Source organism: Saccoglossus kowalevskii, chromosome 4, assembly GCF_978046115.1.
Source record: "Saccoglossus kowalevskii chromosome 4, keSacKowa6.1, whole genome shotgun sequence".
Classification (NCBI taxonomy): Eukaryota; Metazoa; Hemichordata; class Enteropneusta; family Harrimaniidae; genus Saccoglossus; species Saccoglossus kowalevskii.
Window position 1 is genome coordinate 36,233,549 of NC_140644.1, and position 27,338 is coordinate 36,260,886.

General features: G+C 34.4%; 1 protein-coding gene and 1 long non-coding RNA gene across 2 annotated transcripts; both read left to right on the forward strand.

Annotated features, from left to right (window-relative positions):
- The first annotated feature begins 5,427 nt into the window (after positions 1-5,427).
- Positions 5,428-7,791, forward strand: LOC146747375 (uncharacterized). The gene is made up of 2 exons (XM_085498406.1): positions 5,428-6,709; positions 6,878-7,791. Exons 1-2 carry the CDS (start codon positions 5,428-5,430, stop codon positions 7,789-7,791), a joined length of 2,196 nt encoding a protein of 731 aa, XP_085354532.1.
- A 591-nt stretch (positions 7,792-8,382) lies between these two features.
- Positions 8,383-8,665, forward strand: LOC146747376 (uncharacterized). Its single transcript, XR_014929221.1, has 2 exons — positions 8,383-8,447; positions 8,615-8,665. It is a non-coding gene; the product is annotated as an uncharacterized LOC146747376 (long non-coding RNA).
- Positions 8,666-27,338: the final 18,673 nt, after the last annotated feature.

The following is a 27,338-nucleotide window of genomic DNA, read 5'->3' on the forward strand; positions in this document are numbered from 1 at the left end:
TGTGAGAGACATTATGGAAATTTAAAATGTGTATTTGTTGTAATGTCAATGTAATGTGCCTGCTCAAAATCATCCGATACATTGATAAAAACTATAATGGTCCATTAGAGGATGTGGATCTACATTCAAGTGCCAACTACGTCTGTTGCTATGAAATATGTGTGGTCTAACCAAGATCTGATTGGCCTAGAATAGTATACAATACACAAATTATAACCGAAAGAGAGAGACTATTCCACTTCCGTCTGAAGATAAAAACGAATAGAAAAATTGTAATTAAAATGTTCGTTGGTAGAAACTACATACAGAATGCTTTATCCCGATGCATATTTTGTCGAGAGACCATTTCGTCAAAAGGATGATGTGAATTGGCAGTGCTGAGCACCCTCCCAAAAATAATATCATTTTTGCTCCGCATTTATTGTAGTATTACAAATTAAGAAATCCGCTGCAATTAATAGTTGGTGGTTTGTTGATGTTAAATGGATAAGACTCAATTCACACACCAATAGGTGTTATTCTTCAGTTAAGCAATAGCCACACTTCAGTCGAATACTGGTGGAAGTTTTGACCTGCTCTTAAAACACGTCTTTTATTCCAAATAAGCAATACGACGACAGAATTGGTTTGGTGACAGTCGGTAATGAGCTGATAATAGTTAGTATTGTGAACACGTCGACGCGTTTTATACATCGTACGTTTAAACACGGAAGTCAATGGTTTAACATACAGCCTTACAGGCTTGCTTGAGCCAAAGAGTAGAGTATTACTGAATCCAAGTCGCCGCATCGTCGTACGCCATGGCCCGGCCTCTTTTACGCCAAGCCTACATAGATTTATTCCGTCGAGTCTCCAAGAGGAAATAAACTCTGGCGGCGAGAATGAGTCTCGGACAATAGTGTACAATAGCAAGCGTTAAGTTTACCGCATTCAGTAGTTGGACAACCAGAATACATTGTTCCATACAATTACAACATAGCACCCGGTTTGACATCGAGAAAAAAATCTTTTTTTTTCAAGTTTATATGCAGTCTGCTATTCTTTTTTTTGTAAATTCTCTCCCCTGTTAAACGATTAGACGAAGCGGACCCAAACGGTTTGTAGGTTCTCAAACTTCAAACTCATTTCGACGAAGCAACTCTGACATTGCTTCCAGCGTCTCTTTCGTTACACTATTCAATCATGAGAATGTAAAGTTTCACCTCGTCCAAAAAACGTCCACGCACAATATTATATAATTATATATATATATATGTCAAGTATAAATGGGAAAGGATGTTTTGTCTTAACGTATATATTGGATAATTACGACACCGCGATTATCTGGACTACTACATTTATTTTTTATATCGGTCTTAGCAAAGAACCACAAAATGCCAGTACCCGAGGATTGATTCCGATTGATTCCGTCCACCACTGTTCTATCTCCATTTGTTCTATGTCAAAAATTAACGCTGTTTCCTTTGTCATTACTTTGCGCAAAATAACGACAAATGTGCGACCATATCAAGTACGAAGTCTAGGCAGGTAGTGTGAATAGATCTGGTGTCGTGGCCTGAGGTGCGAAAACGAAATGGGTGTTGCTACCGTCGTACGGTAAATCTAGGAATTCCTCTACAGCGCCCTCTATTACAATTGTTTGTTTGTTATGCACTGGAGTAGAAATGCCGTCAACATAAATATGGCAGCCATTTAAAGACCGGGCTCCATCAGTTTGCCCCGAAATCTAGGTGAATATTTAATTTAAATGTATTTTCTAGTAGCGATAGAAATGATTAATATCTATTGGTGTTGACATTACAATTGTGTTTGATTCTTTGTATTTTATGGATTTGTATTTGATGATTCAAAATGTGCATGTTCATTACGACGTTGCTCAAGTTTTATATGTACTTTTGTTCTGTAGTTTACCTGGATGGTATAGACAGCAAAAATAAAGTTCGTGAAGACTACGAAATTACAGCTATTATCATTCTGAGTAAAGAATTAAGGGTAGCGCCCGCAACAGTAAACTAGAAATGTCCGAGGACACAGAACTTCAGCTTGAAGGTCAATCTCCAGTCGATGAAGACAGAGATCAAGCAGCAAGTGTCAATGGGACGCGAACGCGGACTTTAACACTGAAAGGTAAGGAGCTCAGATTCAACATTCTTAGAAGAGATTTGAAAGCAAAGAAATCTGAACTTAGTAAAGCCAAAAGAAATGCCATTATGCAAAAAGGATTTGAAGATACCCGAGCACTTACACTAAAGCTGTTAGTTGCACAGATAGCATGGCAAGACATAAGTGAACTTTATGATGAACTTGCTGAATTGTTGGAAAAGCGGGAAGAAATTCTGCATTCACAAAACAGAAACAACAAGACTTTTTGGAATGGCATAAATTTGACGATGACATAAAAGTAGAAATTCAACATCGTATTGATATGGAAATGCTAAACCCTGAATCAGTCAAATCAAGTTCACAGAAAACCAAAATTAGTAGCCATAGCAACTGTACAACTTCCAGTGTCAGGTCAATGAAACTGGAACTTAAGAAACAGGAAGCTGCATTGAGAGTACAGCTAGCGTTTGCACAAAAGGAAAAACAGCTAGAAAGAGAGGAGCTAGAACATAGAAGGAGGATTGAAGAATTAAAGTTACATAAGAAACTTACTGAAAATCAGGCACAGCAAGAAGTGATATATGAAGTAGACAGATCTGATGAAGGAAGTCAGAATTTGAGTGGCATACTGCCAGCCAATAAGGATGAAGATATGTACAGATTTTTAAATTCACAACCAGAGATGGATGAACAACACTCACAATCAAATAATACAGAAGCACAAAGGGCTATGCAAACTACTAGTTGTACAGCCAGCAGTGTTGATTACAGCCATGTTCCTTCAGTACACGATCAGAACTGTGCATTAATTTTGTCACCAAAAATGGAAGCAAAGGTAAACAAGAAAGTTGAAAACAAGGATGCTAGGGCCAAGGTGAGCAGTGTTCCAAACCCACTTGCGAATGAAGTCACTGATGCTATGAAACAGTTGGTGGACTCATTTAGGCTTCCTCAAGTCAAATTAGAAATTTTCAGTGGAAACCCACTCCAGTTTCCCTCATGGGAGTCCTCTTTCAAGTCTCTGATTGAGTCAAAGGCCCCCTCAGTGGTTGAAAGATTAAATTTGTTGAGCCAACATCTGTCTCGTGAGCCCAAAGCAATGGTTAATAGCTACCTCTTGCTCCAAACTGAAGAGGCATTTGTACAAGCCAAAGCTGAGTTGAAGGACAGGTATGGTAACAATACAGTGATTGCCAAGGCATTCATAGATAAGCTTGCATCATCACCAAGGATCCAACCACGTGACTCCATTGGACTCCGAAGATTTTCTGATATGTTAAATGAAGTTGTTGCAGCAAAGCGAACAATACATGATCTTGGTGTCTTGGATTACCCACAAGAAAATGCAAAGCTGGTAGCTAAAATTCCAACTTATATAGAAAACCAATGGAGACGTATTACACATGCCAGTGTTAGCAGTGGATGTTTTCCAACCTTTGAGCGGTTTGCATTATTTGTGAAAGAAAAGGCAAAAGAAGCAAACATACCTGCTTTTGAACCTGAAGTGAAAGACTGGAAGGAATCTTCTGTTTTCAATAGAGAAAGCAAAACACCAGCAGGGGAGGGAACCAAGTGAAAGCTAGAACATTTACCACAAATGTAATCAGTGGTAATGAAGATCTGAAGTGCCCTTTTTGCAAAGAACAGCACCATATTGATGACTGTGACAAACTGATGAATCTTCACAGAAGAGAACGGAAGCAATTCTTCAAAACAGAAGGTCTGTGCTATGCTTGTGGGATGACTAAAGAACACAATGGGAGAGCATGTACATCCAGAGTTGATTGTAAGAAATGTTCAAAAAAACATTTGACAGCTCTCCACTATGATGAAAACCGTACTACCAGTGTAAGTCATTGCATTTCTGTATGTAACAGAGAAGGACAGACAACTGACAACTCCATGATTGTACCTGTATGGGTACGAAGCAAAGTTAATCCCAACAGAGAAATCTTACAATATTGTGTTCTAGATCCGCAGAGCAATACCTGTTTCACATCAAAAGAACTTCAGAAACAACTTAGAATCATAGGGCATGATACTGAACTGACACTGTCAACAATGCAAATGAACGGTGCAGTTGTTTCAGCTAAGAGGATAAGGGATTTATAGATTCTTAGTTATGACAGAAAAGTTGTAATACCAGTGCCAACATCCTACACCAGAGACCATGTTCCAACAGAGAGACACCAAATCCCAAGTTCAGAGGTGGCAATGAAGTGGAACCATCTACAAAGAATTGCTGATAAGATACCTCCAATCATGCCTCAAGTTAAGGTTGGAATATTAATAGGTAACAATGTTCCATCGGCTGTAAGACCTAGAGATATCATAGCTGGCGATGCAGATCATCCATATGGCCAAAGGTCTCTACTAGGATGGGGAATAGTTGGAACAATTTGTTCAAATTCAGAAAACAATGTTGTGTCAAACCGCATTGTGACCACAGAAACAAATGCAGCGAGTCAGCTTACAGCCATGCCTGCAAATAAGCCGAAATTAGTTAACAGATTGGTAGTTCAGTCAACCTCAAAGGAAATAGTGAGTACACAACAGGTTCAACAGATGTTTGAACGGGACTTTATTGAACATAAACACAAACAAGAATCTCTGTCAGTTAATGATCATAAGTTCATCAGGTGCCTCTCTGACAATATCATCAAGAGAGAGGATGGTCACTATGAGATGCCCCTTCCACTGAAGTACAATAATCTTCGACTTCCAAACAACAAACCATTAGCTGTAAAAAGAACATTACAACTAAAAAGACGATTGCAAAGAAATCAGAAATACAAGAAAGATTACTTCACATTTATGGAAGATATCCTAACCAACTGTGCTGAAGAAGTTCCACAAGATCAACAGAATGTAGATGGCAGGGTGAATTATGTACCACATACAGGTGTGTATCACCCCAAAAAACCTGATAAGATCCCTGTGGTTTTTGATTGCTCTGCAAGATATGAGGGCATATCTCTTAATGACTGTCTCCTCCAAGGACCTGATCTTACCAATGGTCTAGTTGGGGTCTTAAGTCGCTTCAGAAAAGAAGAGGTGGCAGTGATGGCGGACATCCAGGGTATGTTCCACCAGTTTCATGTCACTCCAAATGATAGGGATCTGTTACGCTTCTTATGGTGGAAAGATGGTGACTTGGACAAGGAATTGTCTCAGTACAGAATGACTGTACACTTATTTGGTGCAGCAAGTTCACCAGGATGTGTCAACTTTGGTCTGAAGAGAGCAGCAGATGATGGAGAGGAGTAATTTGGTGAAGAAGCAGCTAGTTTTATCAGAGATGACTTTTATGTAGACGATGGGTTAATGTCAGTTTCAGATGTAAGCAAAGCCATCACCCTTGTTAACAATAGTATTGATATTTGTGCTAAAGCTGGGTTGAAACTGCACAAGTGGATCTCAAACAAGAGAGAAGTGCTGGATGCAATACCTCCTGAAGCTCGAGCGTCGAGTTTGATGGAAGTAAACCTTCAAACAGACCTCTTACCTGTAGAAAGAGCATTAGGAGTGACATGGGTCGTGGAGGGTGACTTTTTCCAATTTAGAATATTATTGCGCGACATACCACTTACTCGCAGAGGTATTCTTGCTACCATCTGCTCAGTGTATGATCATTTAGGTTTTGCAGCCCCAGTAATCCTAACTAGAAAGATCATCTTGCAAGAATTATGTAGAAATAATGTTGATTGGGATGATCCCATCACTGAAGACCTCAGAATGAAATGGATACAGTGGAGAACTGACATTCTTGAGTTACAGAGTTTGAAGGTAAACCGTTGCTATAAACCTAACAACTTTGGTGAAGTCAAGAGAATAGAGCTTCATTACTTCTCTGATACCAGTAAAACAGGTTATGGACAGAGCACATATTTGAGACAAATCAACCAGGATGACGAAGTATACTGTTCTTTCGTCATAGGAAAGGCCAGAGTCACACCACTCAACAAACAAATCACCATCCCTCGCCTTGAGCTGACAGCAGCAGTTTTATCTGCAAGAATGAGTCACTACATCACCACAGCACTACAGTATAAAGATGTGAAAGAGTATTTTTGGATAGATAGTAAAGTTGTTCTTGGATACATAAATAATGAATCCAAACGTTTTCACACCTATGTCGCCAACAGGGTCCAGCAGATACGAGAGTTGACTTCTCCAGATGCATGGAAGTATGTTAACACTGCCTCAAACCCAAGTGATGACACTAGCAGAGGGATAACTGCCAGGCAACTTATCGAAGATTCTAACTGGTTAACTGGACCAGATTTTCTATGGAATGATAAGTCCCTATCTGCAACAGAATTTCGATATGAGTGTACCAGTGACACAGAAGAAGAGATGAGGAGAGAAATGAAGAGAACTTCCACGGTATTGAAGACTAATTCACTCACAGCCTGTTCAGATGGTCAATTGATCAACCGCTTTGATCAGTACTCATCATGGGACGCATCTAAACGAGCAGCCGCTAATTGTCTACGTCTTAAGGCAAAAATGTTGAGAGCCACCAAAACCATAAATAGAAAGTTAGATCTCACAGATGTCATGTCAGAAACTAATACACCCTTAACTGTACAGGATCTCGCAGAAGGTGAAAAAGCCATAATATGAGAGGTCCAAAGTAGAGCCTTTCAGAAAGAAATACAGATACTGAAGGAATTAAAGCTAGTGGGTAACCCACAATCTAGAAACCAACTAAAGGCACGAAATATACAGTTCAGAAAATCCAGCACTATATATAAACTGAATCCATTCATAGATGACCAGGGTTTGCTGAGAGTTGGAGGTAGAATACAGAAATCCTGCCAGCCCTTTGAAATTAAACATCCAGTCATCTTACCCAAGAATATTCACATAACAACACTAATAGTGCGACACTTCCATGAACAAATCAATCATATGGGAAGAGGCTGTAACCACAACTACATCCGACAGCATGGATATTGGATCATCAGTGGCTCATATACAGTGTCTAAATTGATCAATCAGTGTGTCACATGTAGGAAGTTCAGAAGAGCACCCCAAACTCAGAAAATGGGAGACCTTCCAAGTGATCGCATAAAGGAAGCCCCACCATTCACATATTCAGGTGTAGATCTGTTTGGACCATTCTTAATCAAGGAGAGGAGGAGCCAGTTGAATAGATATGGTGTAGTTTTTGTGTGCATGGCATCCAAGGCAATTCATCTGGAGACTGTCAACACTCTAGATACCAATTCTTTCATCAATGCGGTGAGAAGATTTGTTAGCATCCGTGGACCTATTAGGCAGCTGAGAGCAGATTGTGGCACTAACATCGTTGGAACACACAATGAAATGATTAAGGGCCTGAAAGAGATTGATCAAAAGAAAATGGCTGATTTCTTGCTAGGTCAGAGGTGTGATTGGATTGAATTTAAATTCAATGTTCCCAGCAGTAGTGACATGGGAGGAATTTGGGAGAGACAAATAAGGACTGTTCGAAGTGTTCTGGAACCCCTCATCTATCAGGCAGGTCCACAGCTGGATGATGAGTCCTTTCGCACATTTATGGCGGAAGTGCAGAACATCGTAAATTCAAGACCAATTACTCTCAATCAGCTGAGTGAATCCGATTCTCCAGAACCTCTGACACCAAACCATTTGTTAACGATGAAGACCAGAATACTTCTTCCCCCACCAGGCAACTTCTAGAAGGCTGATATGTACTCAACACGTAGATGGAGAAGAGTACAGCACTTAACCAATGAATTTTGGAACCGATGGAGAAAAGAATTTCTGCATACGCTACAGCAAAGGCCAAAGTGGACCACATCACAGTACAATCTGAAATTGGGTGACATAGTCATTATCAAGGAAGATAGTGTACCACGTAACTTTTGGCGTCTTGGCAGAGTGACAGCAGTGTATCCTGGGAAAGATGGTTTGGTACGCAAAGTACAGCTTACTACTGCCAGTTCCATAGTGGACAGACCAATCCACAAGCTTGTACTGCTCCTTGCTGTTGATGAAGACTAATTGGGACTATGAATAACATTGAGTACAGTTAAATTGTTACCTTTTTTGTTGATGTTATTTTTTGTGAACTCTTACTTGAATTTCAAGAGCAATTATTATTATAGACATAGTTTGATATAGATATTATAAAGTTTGGCATGAGTGCAAATGTACGATAAATTACCCATTTGCAGAGAGGAGTGTTGCTACCGTCGTACGGTAAATCTAGGAATTCCTCTACAGCGCCCTCTATTACAATTGTTTGTTTGTTATGCACTGGAGTAGAAATGCCGTCAACGTAAATATAGCAGCCATTTAAAGACCGGGCTCCATCAGTTTGCCCCGAAATCTAGGTGAATACTTAATTTTTCTAGTAGCGATAGAAATGATTAATATCTATTGGTGTTGACATTACAATTGTGTTTGATTCTTTGTATTTTATGGATTTGTATTTGATGATTCAAAATGTGCATGTTCATTACGACGTTGCTCAAGTTTTATATGTACTTTTGTACTGTAGTTTACCTGGATGGTATAGACAGCAAAAATAAAGTTCGTGAAGACTACGAAATTACAGCTATTATCATTCTGAGTAAAGAATTAAGGGTAGCGCCCGCAACAATGGGATTCCTCAAGGAAGTACTTTACACGAACCAGCTCCCTGCACGAACCTAATTCGGGAAAGTAGTGTCACGTGAGTGTATTGGTCTACTGAAAACTCATCTAGTTGCGTTTTATGTTTGAGAATATTACTCAAACACTTTTTCACCTGTCGATTTCTTCGTTCGTTATTTTTTCAAAAATCTGCCCACGCTCGCTGCTAGAATCCGCCATTCAGAATTTCCGACAAGAATAAAAAAATGCCGACCGGCGCTATGCTATTTGTTTGCAATATACACAGGATGTCGGCCACTGGACCGTTATGCATCAGACTCGTAATATTATAGTCTGGGGTGATGCTATTGTCACGACATGGAAGGAGTACCTTTCATGGTCACGTTAAGGTAGTGAGAAGGGTTTGACGACGTTTTTGAATAATATGTTCTCTGCCTGTTGTTTCATTCAGAACCATACTCTAGAATTTATGATTCAAATGCCTAAATAAAGAGGGACAAGTTCGCACTAACCGGACAGTCATTGTTCACACAATTATCACGTGACAAACAAAATGGCGAACCTTGTAAACATGACTAAATCCGCGATTGCCAGAACACACAGCGGGATTTCCGCTTGAAATTTGCTCCATGCATTTCCCGTAATCAAGTTCATTGCACAGACGCAATTGTGGGCGTGCCAACACAACGGCGCCATCAAGACTAGATTGGAAAAGACTCATGTGTTTTGCAAAGTTCCAAGATATAATGTTAACTGACTGTCCTAACCCTAACCCAGAACAGCTGCGATTGCTTCATGAATATTTATAAACAGACCGGAACTCTAAAACAACCCCTACAACTGCGACAATGAGCGATAAAAACTGACCGAAAGTTGTGACGTCGCTCGAGTGAAATTATTTAAAAAATGCACTCCTTTTTCTCTCTACACACTCACTCACACTCTAAAGAGACTGTACTTATTTCTACCACAGTCCCTCAACACCCGGTTGGGAAACGCCTTTGTTCTAAGATGTTAACAGTGATAGTGTGCGTTATGCTTGTGGAGTGAAACCGGTGACGTCATAGCATCTTTGGATCTTCCTAGATTTACACTGTCTTCCGCTCTGCGCCTTTGAATCTTTGTCATTTTATACAGCTTATTATTCCGAGTTGCGTGTGTAATTTGTGTTCGTAAAAACTTCCTGATAAGGCACGTGTGATTTAAAAGATATGTTCATTTAATTGAGATAAAAAAAATCAAGAATTTCAGACTATAACAGCCAACACTATTCATTGCAGGGTGACTTGTTATGGTGACGCTGTACAAAAAGTTTCCACCCTGTGAAAATGCGTCCCAATATCTAAAACGATCACAGTCGTCATATTTTTGTTCAATATTTTAATTGTTCCCCAATATAGATTATTTTGTGTAGAAGCAGTATTAAAGGGTTCATTTCAGTCGATTATTTTACCGTTAGTTTTGCCCCCGTAGATACTTGTATCCGCCCACGAACCAAGATGGTCGTCGAGTATCGTTCGAAGAAAACGACTGTTCGAAGTGTTTTTTTGTTTATATTGATGCCTAAAATTTTGAAGAACCGTTGATTTATATCTTAGAAATATACAAAATCATGTTAGTGTAGTCAGATTCTGATACTCTTCTCAGAAAATCACTGAATTAAACAGCTCCCTGATTTAGAGCGTGCAGAATGTGTTCATGTAATATCATAGACCTTAGAATGAGAGGGACAGGCAACTACAGTGTTTCTTTTGTTTTAACCTGGGTTATAATCCTGCAAATAATCCCACAATCTTATTAACGAATAAACAACCATCTGTTTATTTTTACTGTCGGCAGCACTCGTGAAATCGCGCAAAACGCGTGAGTTTTCCTGCGTGACTACTGAAGAGAAGGTCATGAATATGCTAATTGTATGTTAATGAGTTTTCCACTCAGTGTCACACGTTTCCAAATAGTTTAGAAAATTCAGATTTTTGACTTTTTGAAAGCCAGTAATCAAATTAAAATATCCAAATTATTTAGTAAACGCAACAATTTGAACAACAGATGTTTTTATTTTGAGAAATCGGGCGAAAATACAGCGATCTAAAACAGACCGGGTCTGACTCAGCCAATTCCGGTGTAAGCTGATGACTTTCACGATTTCAAACAGTTTGGAAAATTCGTAATTTCGACGTTTGTATAGCAAGTTATCGAAATAAAAACGCCAATTACTTCGAAAATGGCATGACTCAAGTAAAAAATGCAACAATTTGAACAATAGATGTTTTATTTTTGAGAAATCGGGCGAAAATAAACAATCAAAAAAAGATCGGGTCAGCCATTTTCGTTGTCAGATGAATGTCACACGTTTACAAGCAGTTTGGGAAATTCAGAATTTCGACTTTTGTAACGAAAGTCATCAAATTAAAACACCCTAATTACTTCGAAAATTGGTCGACTCAAGTAAAAAAATGCAACGATTTGAACAACAGATGTTTTATTTTTGACAAGTCGGGTGAAAATACAGCGATCTAAAACAAACCGGGTCAGCCATTTCCGGTGTAAGCTGCTGACTTTCACGGTTTCAAACAGTTTAGAAAAATCGAAATTTCGAAGTTTTGTATAGCAAGTTATCAAAATAAAATACCCTAATTACTTCGAAAATGGCAGGACTCAGGTAAAAACCGCAAAAAATTGGAACAATATACTTTTTATTTTTGAGAAATTGGGCGAAAATACAGTGATCTAAAAACAATCTGGACGAGTCCTGTCTGTCCAGACGGCCTTTCAGACAGTTCGGAAATTTCAGAATTACGATTTTAAAATATAGACTAGCGAAACTAAAATACGCGAGTATCATTGAAAATAGTATGATTTAAGTGAAAATACGATAATGCAAACAACAAGTGTTTTTATTTTGTCTTTCTAAGGTCTATGGTTTTACAAACGTTTAAAACATTGTTATTCTGATATTTTTTGGTCAGCATATAAAATAAAAAAATCTTTTGTTCAAAGAGCGGTGTCATCGCGTCCTGTTGGATAGGGGACTCATAGTGACGTATACAACACGTGTAAACATTGCTTCATTACACGAAGTACGAAAACGCCCTGCGCAACGACCAGCGCCCTTCATATTTTTACCTGTATCATACTATTTTAAAGGACGTTGGCGTTTTTTAGTTTGGAAAATAACTTTTCAAAAAAGTCGTTATACACTAAACATGTACTAAACACTAAACATGTAAACAACTAAACATGTACGCCGAAATAACGAAATAGACTACTAGTATGTTTTAATATTTTTGTAAACTGAATGACGACATCATTTCTGTGAACAACTGATCACCGATATCACGTAATAGACTACGTATTAAATATTTCTGTGAACAACTGATCACTTATATGATGTAATAGACTAAGTATTAAATATTTCTGTAAACAGCTGTAACAACCAGTCTTCGCGGTCATTATTATATTCAGTATTATGTAAATTAGATAACGAAAAGTTCTTATTTGTATTGTTGTTTTATTTGCGAAGAATAATTAGAATGTACTGTATACACGTAATTTCTATTGCATGTTCAAGGGTATCGAATATCCCGCCGTTTAGCGCCCCACGCCAAAGCTTTAGCCTAATTTGATACCATGTTGGTAAAAATCTTTTTTTACCTCCATGGTGATACCAAGTGAAACGTATATTTTTACTATCGCATTTTACAAAAGTCGAAACAGGGTGTATCATGGTACAACACACCTTGCGACAACTGAGTGATCAGCGACATCTTTGTTGGGCGATGTTCCAATGGTGAATTAGTTTATTTGAAATGGAGTGAATATGAATATGAACTCTATTACAACGTGTTTTAAAATTTCGACCGGTTTTAAATAATTTGTGTTGTAAATCTGACATGTTTTAAGAGTGCAAAGTTAAGGTGCATTTTCGAGCAGGCGAATTTTTCTGAATAGAAATCGGCAAATGAAAAAAATAGGAGTGCTAAACAGTGTGCTTCGTTAGTTTAAAAAAATTGAATGTCCATCAAATTGACGTAAACTTCCCAATTTTTCACGGAAAAAGCAAAGGTCGTGACCGAGTTGCAGGCTAAAAAACTCAAAAATCAAAACAAAATTATCAATCAGTAAGTATTATGACAAGGAAAACAAAACACCAGACGCGGAGAAGCGGTCAGCGCGTCAAAAGAGTTGTTAATGTATCAAGTTACCTCTCTCTGTGATTTATTTTTCATTGAAATTATTTGCTTGTTTTCAATTAATTTTAGCGTACCTCTGCAATTTATTTTAGCATTGTCAGTTGTTTGCTTCATTGAATTAAACGGAGTTCGTCCGGTTGCAAACAAAGCTGTCTCGCACCACATAGCAAAACTTGCGAATGATCGAAGTACAGGTATCCATTGGACAAAAGATACACGAAAGTTTGTATCTCCCCGACCCAGTGCAGAATTAAAGCTCATGTGTTCCTTATTTGAGGGACCAGATTCTGCCGTAAATTCGAGATGGGATTTAGAAAAAAATAAAATGGGACTTTTAAGGTGTATTTTGGCGTCATTTCGTCGGACATTTAAATCATTCCTGATGCCTAAAATAGAGTAAGTTTTACCGTAGTCATTGACGCCTATTCAAGAGTATGATCATGTTTATTGTGACTAGCGTGAATGGGTAAGCTTCGTTTCGACAATGAGCAGTTATCACTGTAAACAATGTTAAATTATTCTTCACATGCTCAGTTTATTTTTTGAGAACATTGATTTAAAAATAAAATCTCTCAGTCAATCAGAAACTCGGATTCACGCCTTCGGGGAAAGTCACGTTTGAACGCTCACATCGATTTTGTTTTTCGTTTGGTGGGCTGATGCCTTCAGTGTAGCTTTTGCCTCTTCCGACACAGAGATCATCTGAATCTTCTTTCTACCTCTCTTTCTTTTCACACCACGCATAATGTACTGATAAAAATTAGGAAAAAACACTGAGGAAATATAATGTTTGGTTTGCTAGCGAGCGATAACTGATTTGAGAATAATTGCACATGCGCGTGAATTGAATGAACTATGACCCGTACAATCTCGATTTGCATATTGTCAATCAAAGGTCCTGTTATTTGATTACTCATGCAAATTAGGCAATTGGACATAAACATTGCCACGTGTGAGTGTTTTTTTATTTTTAACCAGAAAATAAACAGCAATTTTAACGGTGTTCAAAAAAGAATTCATTGGTCAAATTTTCACAGAATGTTCCTTTGATAAAAATCTATATAAAAACGAAAAAAAATCTATTTTTGATTGAAATTATCAAATAAACTGCATCTCTACCTTAAGTGCGGCAATGGACAATGACCTCCAGATTTCACGCATTAATTTCTAAATAAATTCGCTTAACTCTGTTTTTTAATAAACATGTCGCACGTGAAAAGCAGGACATATTTTAGATTAGTTTTATGTTCACCGATCTTCAACTTTTTAGAATAAATGATAGCTACCGTTGTCGAATCAACCAAGAGGCTCGAATCCGGAAGGCTTGGCTATTTTAAACTTCGTAAATAGCAGTCTTATCAAGCGGCGACTTCATTCAAGTGTAATGAACGTAAGTGAAATGTATGATACTTGTACCTACGAAAGTTATGACTCTTATTCTTGAAATTGGTCATAAATACATGCACAAAATACAAGCATATACCATTTTCTCAATGGCCAAAAATCATACTTATTGTTTGAAACACTAGTAACTGATACCTACACATATAAAGATAGGTGCGAATTTCAAATATTGAAGATCGTTTATTTTACAGAAGAGAACCAAAGACCGAGACGTCCGTAGTGACTAATAATAATAATACTGTTATTGCGCCCTCGCCGATCTCAAATCCAGTTGAACTTTACAATTCATGCGAAGCAAAAAGGCTCCTTATCATGGCTTACGCTATGGTTGTGCGCCCTCTGAAAATAGTGTATGTTTGTCTATGGAATTAACACTTTAGCGACTATTGACATTTTGTGAATTGGGATTGGACCTTCCATGGATAAGGTATAGGTTTAACCCGCACCTTCGATAATCCTACGAGCACGAAATATGTTTTGAGGTTAACCTGAATTTGAGATTTACTGGACTCCGGCAGAGCAAGATCCCGGCAGACATTATCACAGAAAACATGTGTTTAGATAATGCAATTTTTAAGTTACTGCCAACACATTACAACAGGATCGACAATGAACGTTGATGTACTGTGAAATACATTATTTTAGCTGGAATTAATTTTTGCTGAAAAGTGTTTTTGAGTATTTTGTATGGATTTTTTTCACTGATTTCTGACGAGTTGAATGTGAAATATAGGAAAAAGGTATATAATACACTGAATATAAATCAATCACAACACGATATTAACAAATTATAGATTCACGATAAAAATATATGCTCACATTTTGGTTTAGTTGAATTACCTGATTGGTATGACATTCTCGAATATTTGTTTTGAATAAACAAAATTGCATCAAGATCTTATTTGAAATTAATGTAAACAAAAGCATATTATATCTCTGTGTTTCCGATTTCCCTCGTGTTATTTAGTGTAACGAATCATGGTAACATCTTGTGTTATCAATTGAAATTAATTATTATTTTAATTAAAACTACTCATGCACATGCTAAATCAATTATTTCAAGTTAATAAAATCATCATTGCCATGACAATTGTATTATATTTCCAAATGTTAACAATATGCACAATTTGTTAAAGAAAAAAAATTGGATAATGAACCTAATTATTAACATGGTATTATCTCTATTAATATTCACTGTTCATTATTTCGTTTTTCTTTAACAAATACTATTATACAATATCATTTATAATTGAATTACTCATGTCTATTTGCAAAACTAAATATGATTAAACTGAGCACCAATAGGAACAGAATGAAGGTTAATAATAAGTTTTTAAAGTAGATTCCGATTATGGAAAGAAAATATTCACACATGCTTTGATTCTCTTAAGGTAGCGAAAAGGGTTTGATGACTTGATTGAATAAAGCATTCTCTTTCTATTGTTTCATTCAGAACCGTAATTTACCGTATATGATCCAAAAGCCTAAGTACAGAGGGACAAGTTTGTTCAAACTGGACAGTCATTATTTGCATAAGTACCACGTGACAACAAACATGGCGAACCTTGTAAAAATGACTAAATCCGCAATTGCGATAGCACACTGTGGAATTTCCGGCTGCAATTTACGCCATGAACTGTCCATAATGAAATAAGAGCATTGATATGTGTCCCCAGCAATCAAAGATATATTTTTCTAATTGTTACGTAGCTTTGTTTTTGTCCCCTAATTATTTCATGCTTGACAACTTCAACATATTATTATTTGGAGACAAAGCATCCTCTTAAAAAAACCAGACATTGTTCGCACTGTTATTACCTTTTGAACGATAAGTGCGAGTTTGAATGTCATAACACATCAAACCCGTGCCTTCTGTTATGCAATCTCAATCACAAAGTAACATCTCGTCTCAGTTGATATCAACCAATATAAGCCATCATGCCTCGCTTTAGACTATAGACAAAATATTTCGTTCACATTATTAGCATGATATTGTACAATAAATTTATTTTGGATGAACAAAATAGCAACATAATTCTTATTTGAAATTCATAAAAAAACTTCTAGTATGACTTCGACAACAACATGTAAGCTATTTAATATATTAATAACACGCAGTTTCGAATTTTTCTCTATTTTGAGTTATCAAGAACAAGATTACATTTTTGTATTACAATTACAAGAATAAATTTTCACAGTTGCTTGTTGTTTGTATGATAACAACTCGTGTTATCAATTGAAAGCAATTATTATTTTATTTAAAACTATCCATGTAAATGCTAAATGGAAAATAGTTCATGTTTAGAAAGTGATCAATACCAAATTAGTTATCAATGTTGAATGTTAATATGCAGAAATGTTGATAGATACGTTAATGACTAAAGAACTTGATTATTATATTATTTTGTTCGATACAATAATATTACGGTTTTTTTTATATTTAAATTACTCAGGTGTACTTTTAAAAAATAATATGAATCATTTGCATAAATTTGTACAAAGTGCTTGTATGACAAACAATACATAGACGCAGTTTATATATACATGGATGCTGTTAAAAAATATTAGTTAAACCAGACTGAACATAGTCTACATTGGTGATAATCTAACACACACAAATAATTTAAGCCTAACCATAATATGAATGTGTGTACGTTTTATCTATTAGAACCACGAGAATCTAGGTGAATTTTCGCTTGTTAATATAAATTGTAAAATTGAATAAATCGTTAATATGTAAAAATATATGTTTACATTGTTTATTTGAAGACTGGGGATTACTACATTATGCTTGTATATTTGTTTTACAGATTACATAATAGCAACAAAATTTTTAAATGAATACATTTGAAAACACGAGGAAATATATTGGCTCCTAAAAAAACGCCGATAGAATTCTAAAATATTCATTATGTCACAAATGCCAATATTTTGCAGTTCAAATCTGTCCTTGTTTCTTGACTAAAAGCGTAATCAAATAGCAGATTTCACATGTAAATTTTAAAAACGATAAAAATAATTCAGTATACACCTCAATAACATATAAAATAATATATGTCTAAATAATATTTTTCTGTGATTACATTATTATTATAAGTGTGTGTTCCAAGCTATTAAGCTATATGTAGCACGTGACAATATGACACTTAACCTCACAATGTAAACTATTTTTCAATTGAAATACTTTTCAATAAAGCTGGAAAATACAACCATATTCAGTTACAGTCCAGATTTAAATCATATTGTTCATATACATCATTATTCAGGTTCTTAACATGAATTATCGATGCACTTAACAAATGAAACCTAAAACGTGTTCAGGTATGGTGTAATGTAAATAAGGTATTCAAAATCATAAACTGAACATATCAGATGATTCGTGAACTGTACTCTAAATAATATTCATTGTTACTTCTAAAAAATACACTGAACATACATCAATTATAACGCAGATATACAATGGATTATATGCAAATCCCTATATTCTCTATTCATTCAGGCTAGAGTATAACATATATGTTCATCTTTTTTTCAGTTTCATTACTTTTTGACATGACATTCTTGAATAAAAGTGTTGAAGCCCACATAAATAATGGCAATATCAGCATGAACGCTGTGCAGTATATTATATCATGATGTTTTAGATTTCTATCGTGTTGTTTATTGTAAAGCAATATAGTAACATCTTGAGTTATCAATTTAAAACAATTATTATTTTAATTAAAATTACACATATATAATGCTAAATAAATGATTTCAAGTTTAGAATATCATCATTGTCATAGCAATTGTATTAGATTTCAAAATGTTAGCAATATACAATTTCTAACAAACACTATTGGGATTACAATATCTGTTTTAATTAAATTACTCATGCCAACTTACAAAACTAAATGTCATTATTTCGTATATATAACACCTATGATATATAAATTGCTACACTGAGCACAAATAGGAACAAAATGACGGTTATGTCATGCATTTGTAATAATGTTTCGTTACCTGCTTTTCAATCACCATATTACAACAATTGTCTTGGGCAAATATGGTATGCCTGTCATTGTAGTTATTATACATGTCAAGTACAGTTCCTACTAGATAATAAGTGTTTAAAATTGATTCCTAGTATGGAAAGAAAATATTCACACATGCTATGATTCCCTTGAACTCATAAACATCTAACATAATTTTGAATTTACAAAAATGTGTACCAGTAATAGCGTATTAGATTTATGTGAAAGCTGATAGAGTTCAGCGATACCAGGAAACATTCGATAGTAACAAAATATGTGACATGATACGCGTAACACATAGTCATGATATAGATCATTGCAGGAAACACAATTTGAATACTTTGTAAAGAGAATATAACTGCAAAATATCATTAAATTGAATAGCCAAGACCAGTATAGACTTGCATGCAGTCTGAAAAAATCTTGAAAAATAAATATAAATTGCGTAAACGAGCGGTGAACGCGAAAGTCGTGCTACCGCGAAATCACAACAGACTTGTCATCATTGTAAGCCCCCTCACAATACAGGCCAGATTTGTTAGATCGGCAATCTATATTACTAAGCAACAATACTTACTGATATGCACTTCCTGTATATTAAATAAGTTTAATTTCTTCAAAAAGACCCTTTCAATAGTGAATGGCGCCCTCACTCAACAATTTATAATATAATTGGTTGGTCAAAAGCTTGATGAGTCGTGTGTATATAATTGCTAATCATATTGTACATACATTCAAATGAGCACAGGAACCATTAATGCTGTACAGTTTATTGAGAGGGGTGTAGGTGTTTGCAATGTCTGAATGTAATATGCTATCTTGTTTGTTTTTTTCAGGATGCAGCCTGGTATTTGTTGCTTTCGTTGTTGTTCAATTTTGAATACAATCTTGTGGTGGGTGGAAAATATCTTGATTGGATGTTGTGTAATTGTTTAGACAATCTGTAGCTTTAGTGGTATGGTTCCAATCAAAATTTAATATGAAAACTTGGCATTAAAATATTTTCTGTTGTAGATCATGAGAACTAGCAATCGAATATGTTGTCGGGATATAAAGGATATACTGAACAAGATTTATTAATTATTGCTGGCAATGTTTCAATATGAATTGGCAAATCTAGTCGACGTGTTGTTGTGCTTCTAAAATAAACAAAATGTTTTGAAACAGATTCAAATATGAAAATTGGATTGTAGAATCAGAAGATGAAATATTGCCAAATTAATTAGTATATGGCAACAGTCAAGTATTATTGACACTCACGATATTACTTGGGGTAGGACATTTAATTTAATAGCGAGAGCTTTTTGAGATGGTGCATTGTAATGTATTTTGCGGTACTTTGTTCATTTTCAATTTTCAGAACCAGAGTTTATGCAAGTGTATTGAAACAATGTTTTTCTACTACTGTTACTGGTCTACTACACCTTACTTAATGCCAATATGCACATTGGTGAATTTATGACTTAATTACATCTGTAATGTTGTATGTGTAAGACTTGGCATAAATGATGTGAGGTCTGCAGTTTTTCTTTTTTTCATTTTTCATTTTTTATTTGTGACAACTGGTGAAAACAATAAAACACTGGGAGTGCAAAGCTAGATCACAAACATGTCACATATGTCTCTTCTCTTGCTTGAATGAGAATGTACATGGTTCAGTGACTAACTGTTATTTTTTCAAATATTAAAATTTCTTTTATTTTAGGAAGGTTCTTCTGCATTAATAGAACAGACATAGCTATAAAAGCCACCATACAGCTGCAACGCCCGTAACAAAACTAGGGAATCATACGAATATTACCAGGCAGTGTTGTAAAATACTACAAGATACAGATGCAACATAATTATGTATATCAATATTAAAATGACATTATAAATGACTCGTACCACATAAAGGAAATCTACCTACGCATGACATAGTGGAAATTTCTACAAATGGTCAACAAAGCAAATATACTATATTTGTTTCGCAATGGATAAGTGAGTTCAGAGAACGTGAATTACATTACAAACCAGTTTGGTTATCTACATCTTGATGAAAAAAATACACGTCTGTCAACGATAAAAAAGATATGTAGCATCTAGCATAGCACCCTTCTTGTATGACAAATATAGATGATGTGAATATTTGGACATAGATGCTGTTGAAATAATATTAGTTAAACCAGACATAATTTACATTGGTTATAGTATACAAGACCAATACACGATATATCATTAAACAGATTATGATTGAATGTACACTGTATCTTCGTGAACAACTTGAATACTTGCACAGCTTGGATATTCATGATGGCTTCAGAATAATACACTATCATAAATCAATCACAGCAATATATGATGAATTATATACGTCACATTTTGGAGAACATACCTTGTTTACTTTGGGATATATGAATGTGGCTCAGACAAAACAAAATATAATCAACGTTATTTGCATAAAACAGTATATTTAGTGCCTGTACACATTCAACACGTCTACGATAATATATAACTCGAATACATAATGTAGGTTTTTCATTACTTACTACTATTTTTAGAACACTTACCGGAATGGGATTGCATAAACTCCATATCTATGTTAAACAGTAAATTCATTGTAATGCAACTCTAAATTGTATTCATGATCGCTTCTGAGGGATTCATTGAACGTAAATAAATTGCAACACAGATATATAATAGATTATATGCAAATCTCTGTATTTTCTATCCAATAGGGATAGAGTGTGCTGTGTTGTTGTGGTATAGTACTGTAATAGCATATTATTTTATCGATGGAAATAAACTTGCATATGCTAAGTGGATTATTGAAACTTAGGATAGCATTAAGGTCATCGTAACCATGACAATTTAATAAAATTTCTACACAATAAAAGTTTGTAAAATGTGGGTATTATACCAAGTTGACTAATTAATATTTTTTTGATTATTTTGTCTGATACATTATATATTTTTTGAAAATGATATTATGTATATTATTTTTCCCTGCATTTGTTTTCATTTCTTTTCTAATATGTACTATTATCTCGTTATAAGTTATGAATTAGGAATGTGCAATTACAAAACTATACTTTCATTTCGAATTGGTGAATATTGATATCAGTCTAGAATAGTACGTACACTATAATGATGGTTATATGTGTCAAATATGAGAAGAATATCCACATATCCTGTACTGCTAATTTAAACTTTGTAAAAGATTACAATTTACACAATCAAATAGTTGACCCTATCGTAAACTTACTTTGTAAAAATAATGATTTTATAGAAATAATATAAACTTGCCACAGCCAGGATAGAGTAGACACGATTCGCCATTTTTTGGGGTGTAGGAGGTTCAGCTTTATTATTAGGCCTCCATATTTAGTGACTCTTCGTCATTTGTATTTAAGTATAAATAATCGAACCTGGAATCACCTATTCGAGTGAGATTACCTTATAGAGTACATGGTACAATTGACACCATCATTGGCAAACAAAATGAGACCATTTTATTGTTATTATATTCTAGTAAAGGATAACATAATAATTTACAATTCACCTTCAACTTTAATAAAAATGTAATTAAATCGTTCCTATGAAGAATGTTTTCTATTTCAGGTTAAAACCAACACACACAATGCTAACTATAATAATAAATTAAACAGTCTGTATTCCTGAATGGATGATTTGTTTGTAAATTTGATACAAAAATCAAACATGATCGTTGAATCAAGTTGTTCTATGTAACATTGGTTGCACATATGTTATTACATGTATCGTAGTAATGTCATATTACAAAGGCGCCCACATTTGTGAATATTTCAATCCTATATGGCCACAGCGTTAGATTTTCCCTATCATCGTAGCTAAAAGGAAACGTATATACAGAGTAAATGTATGTAGTTCACTTAGTTGTTTTTTTTAATTTAACACAGTTATTATATATTTTTTTTAAAATCCTAAGCAGTTTGAATCCTGGCCGAGTTTGTACAATTTAGCCATTCAGAATGAACACTGGTTTCCGTTACATACAACTGACCACAGAAGATGCCATTCATTCTAAATAATACGATATTCCCATTTCAACACGTAATCCTATATTAAAAAGTACGCGATATGGTTTAGCTGGCAATGGTCAGACTCATCTTATTGGTCACATAATGATCTTATTAGGAAGCCTTGAAAAAGTCTCCAATGTTGTATGAGTTGCCAAAAGCTAAATGAGATCACAATCTTCGATGCTGAGTCTCACTCTAACCAAGAAGAAATTAAATTACAGACTGAATCACTTCATGTAACATGTTTAATGACTAAAACATTGAAATGCTATGTTTTTTTTTACCAGGTCTTGGTCATATGGTGGGTACAGGACAGTCGTCACACGTGGTGAGTTAATATACTAAATTATTTGGTGTCTTCAAACAATATTTGGTCACAGTTAACTCGGCTCTGACTATCCCAGCAGAAATACTAATACGTTTCACATGCTCTGAATTACCTCTAAGGTTGTACCTTAATAAATACTTATGTTTTCAAAGTACTAAGTTGTATTTTGATGAATTTTAATAATTCATAAGCCGGGACAACATTCTATGTCATGCATTAATCATACAGCACTTATAATATTCTGTATTTCATTAAATATATGACGAAGTGATATAAATGATAGAACATGTGTTTATATATGAGAATTAAATGCGACTGTAATGTTCAAATTTTGTGTTGGCATCGTCCGTTTCTATAGTACCACTGACCTCGATCAATTTACATGCTTGAGTACATTACATTGCCTGTGCATGAACTTGTGTGAATGAAAATTATAAATCATTGAGGCACAGTGTAATTTAAACAGCTGTTTACGACAGAGATAATTTTCAACAACTATAAATACAAATGGTTATTGTGGATAACTGAAAAAAAAATATGATGAATGAAATTGACAATTACAGCATATTGCAGATTTATTAATAATTATAATGCAATACAACTAATGAAGGGATAACGTGTATTCTAAATTACACTGAAAATGCATTCTGCATATTTCAAATAATGAATCATAATACTGAGAGTTTGTTAAGTGATATAGTATAATATTACATTGAAACTCACAATGTGTACAACGTCTTTTAATGCTATACAACAAACCATAGCATCACCCCACACTTGTATTCTGACCTACTTACTGTACACTGGATTATATGATATCTGAACTTTATATATCTGAACTTATTATCTAAAGATTTTACAATGTTACTCCAAGAACAGCAGTGATTTACACTGATCCACATTTCCTCATTTATTTAAGAAACATTGTTCCTTAATGTGGTACAGTAATTATAATTTTGAACTCCAACGATAAAGCCGTACACAAAACTTTACATGTCAAGGAGATTGTATCATTATTTATTTTTTTTTAGAAAGAAAGATTTTACTCAAATGATTTAATTTATTCATTATTAACTCCTGGTAGCGGCCTGCACTATGGGTACCATTCAGTTTTTATAATAAAGGGTTACTGCTCAGTTCAACTTACAATGTTTACTTTTTTAAAATTTACATGTGTACATCACACTACTCATATTCTGAATATATTTTCTAGTAATTGTTATTCTTCAATTTAAAGGATAAGGAAACACAGAATTTCGAGATTATTTTAGTGATTGTCGTATTTTGTTTTGTATTATTATTCTACTTTTTCATTTGTTATAATATTATTTAAAATAGAAAAAAAATGTGGTTAATGAAATGATAAATATTAATTTTTATTAATTATCAATGTGATGAAAATATCAAAACAGTCTTTGGATACTGAACCGTATATTTATGTTTATTGTATCAAAACTAAAAACTGATTGTCATAGATTTTGTAAGCATCGAGTGTTTCCATAGTACTATAGACCTCTATGAGCTTTCATACATGGATGGAACACATCGCTGGTACATAATAACACGCTAAATTTATTTCGTTATGGATACTAACGTCTATTTGAATATACCAGAGGCATGTGTTGTCCTTCTGTATATGAGAGCTGTGCGACTAGATTCAGTACAAAACTAATTAAAATCTTCTCTTCTTACATGCGTATTTTAAAAGTTTTCAGTTGAGCTCTGCCATTGTCAGATGCTAAGTACTGTACACAATAACACAATATATTTGGTTTCTATCTTTTTAATCAATGAAAAGAAAAGGTTGCTACTCACATGGGGTATATACAATAAATGAAAGAAATCAGAGGTGTAAAATGATGTGGTTTGGTGCATTCTTTTCTTTCTGTCGCATTATCGCAATGTCTTATTGGTCAGTTATTTAACTAGACATGCATTCAATACAACTCCGTTCATTTGACTCAAAATGAAGAGTAATATAGTGTATACTTCCATCATTAAAGCATGCAATGCATGTTTAAAAATGTATATCACGCTATATTAAGGGTCTGTTTGCAGTATTGATTCTAAAATTACCAAGCAAAACAAATCTATCCAAGCAAGGCGTAGTGGGAATTTTACAAATGTTCTATGGAGCAATGAGTTGGAATCACATTTAGGAGTACCATCTGTACTTCCCGATGGATAAGTGCAGTTCAGAGAAAATGGGTTACAACATTTACAAGTTTGGTTATTTACATATTGAGTAAACAATTACACGTCTGTCCAACAACGTGAAAAAGTCAATATACTGAATATAAATCAATTACAACACGATAAAGGACAAATTATATATTCACGGTATAAATATATGCTTATATTTTGGTTCAGTTAAATTACCAGATTGGTATGACATCCTGAGATATTTGTTATTATATCTCAAGATCTTATTTGAAATTCATGAAAACAAAAGTACATTATAGTATGGTGTTTTTGATGTCCCTTGTGTTGTTTATTGTAACGAAATATGGTAACAGCTTGTGTTATCAATTGAAAGTAATTATTATTTAATTAAAACTACTCATGCTATTGCTAAATGAATTATTTCAAGTTCATAAAAGCATCATTGCCATGACAACTTTATTAGATTTGAAAATGTTAGCAATATACACAATTTGTGAAAGTTAAAATATTATTAACATGGTATTATCTATAATAATATTCAATGTTCCTTTTTTTATGTTTTCTTTAACAAATACTATTGGAATTACAATATATTTTATAATTACATTACTCATGTCTGCTTGCGAAACTAAATATGATTCATTCGTTTATATCATACATATGTATATAAAGTGTTAAACTGAGCACAAATAGAAACAGAATGTCGGTTAATAATAAGCTTCTAAAGTAGATTCCAAATATGAAAAGAAAAATATTCACACATGCTATGATTCATTTAAACACATACACATTCAACATAAATTTGAATTTACAAAAATGTGTACCAGAAATAGCTTATTAGAATCAAGTGAAAGCTGATAGGTCAGCGATACCATAGTAACATTCAATAGTAACACAATATGTGACATACGTGTACGTGATACGTGTAACAACTGATATTCATCATTCCTGTAAATATAATATGCATAATTTGTAAAAAAACAAATAATAACTGCAAAAATTTTATAAAATACCCATTGCCAAAATCAAAACTACATCACGTTTGAAAGTTGAATGAGTTAAAATGGCCTTAATCAATCTATTACTAAGCAAAAATAGAATTTGAATTGCAGAATGAGTAAGAATAGATGTAGTCACCGATTGGAGTGAGTTTACTTGACAGAATTGAACGGAATAAGCATTCCTTGTTATATAAAATGTAAAATTGAATAAGTCGTTCATATGTAAACATATATGTTTACATTGTTTAGTTTAAGATTGGTGATAACTACATTATGCTTCTATAATTATTTTATAGATTACTAAATATTAAAAGTCTTTATAAAACATGATGCAGATGCCGATGTCATACTTGAATCTCAATCATGTCACTAAAGCCACTTTTTTTCAGTTCAAGTCTTACAATATTTATCATAAATGTGTTTTCCAAGCTATATGTAAAATACAACCACATACAGGTACAGTCCAGAATTAATCCAATATGACATATGGCGTAATGTACATCCTAGATCATATAATTACTAAATGAACACGTGACTAATTTGCATAGTAATTTAATGGCGTTTGGGATATCCTTATTTGTGGTACAATGTAACTTAGAATGTCTTATTTTTTTTTAAATTTCATTTCAACAGAATTTATTTCGTGCCACTATATACTTTATTAGTTGGCAAAAAATTCCCAAACAATTTTAAAATTAAAATCTTATATTATTTACATATCAGTTGTCGGCAATTCTAGTGTTTTTCCAAAGGAAAATAAATAAGACTCACAACTAGGAGTTGAGGAGTTTCCAACTTTCGTTAAATTTTGTCAGTATTCATATCAACACAAATGTTTGCTTTATAAACCTAAATATCTTGACGTTTAAACTTCAAATGCAATTAATTGGGTCAAAATCGGAACATGTGTGTCAAGGTTTGGTGACAATGTCTATTTTTTGGTAGTTAAATTGTGAACATACATATACAAATTAGCCATAATGTTGTATCACCCAATAAACGTACTAAATGTGTATCCATTAAGCCCCCCTCCCCACACACTGCACGACATAAAAGTGCATAAACCCGTATTCGCACGCGCACACGAGTAAACTATGTTGTATCACCCAATAAACATACTGAATGCGCGTCCGTTAAGCCCATCACGCACACTGTCCGACATTTGGCACAAAATCAGCGTACAGTGTATTCAGATGGGTTCAGAGATTTCATGCTTTCTGATGCAAACTGGTGCAACTGAATACTTTTATGCATCGAACATGTTCGCTCCCTACAATTTCTCTCTGTTGGCAATGTGCAAAATGGGTTGACTTGGGACCACTCTACCGACTACTTGAAAGTTCACTGTTGCAATTAAAATATAATAAAACATCTGTATTTTATATCAAAAATAATGTTTTAGTGTTTTTAGAAAGGTCTTTTGGGGAGTTATTAAAATACTCTTTGATGGAAATTAAGCACATTGTAAACACCCAAATGTACACTCC

Coding starts and splice junctions, on each gene's coding strand:
- LOC146747375 (XM_085498406.1), top strand. CDS start 5,428: ATGTCAGTTTCAGATGTAAGCAAAGCCATCACCCTTGTTAACAATAGT. Junction 6,710..6,877: donor TGTACAGGATCTCGCAGAAG/GTGAAAAAGCCA, acceptor ATCCATTCATAG/ATGACCAGGGTTTGCTGAGA.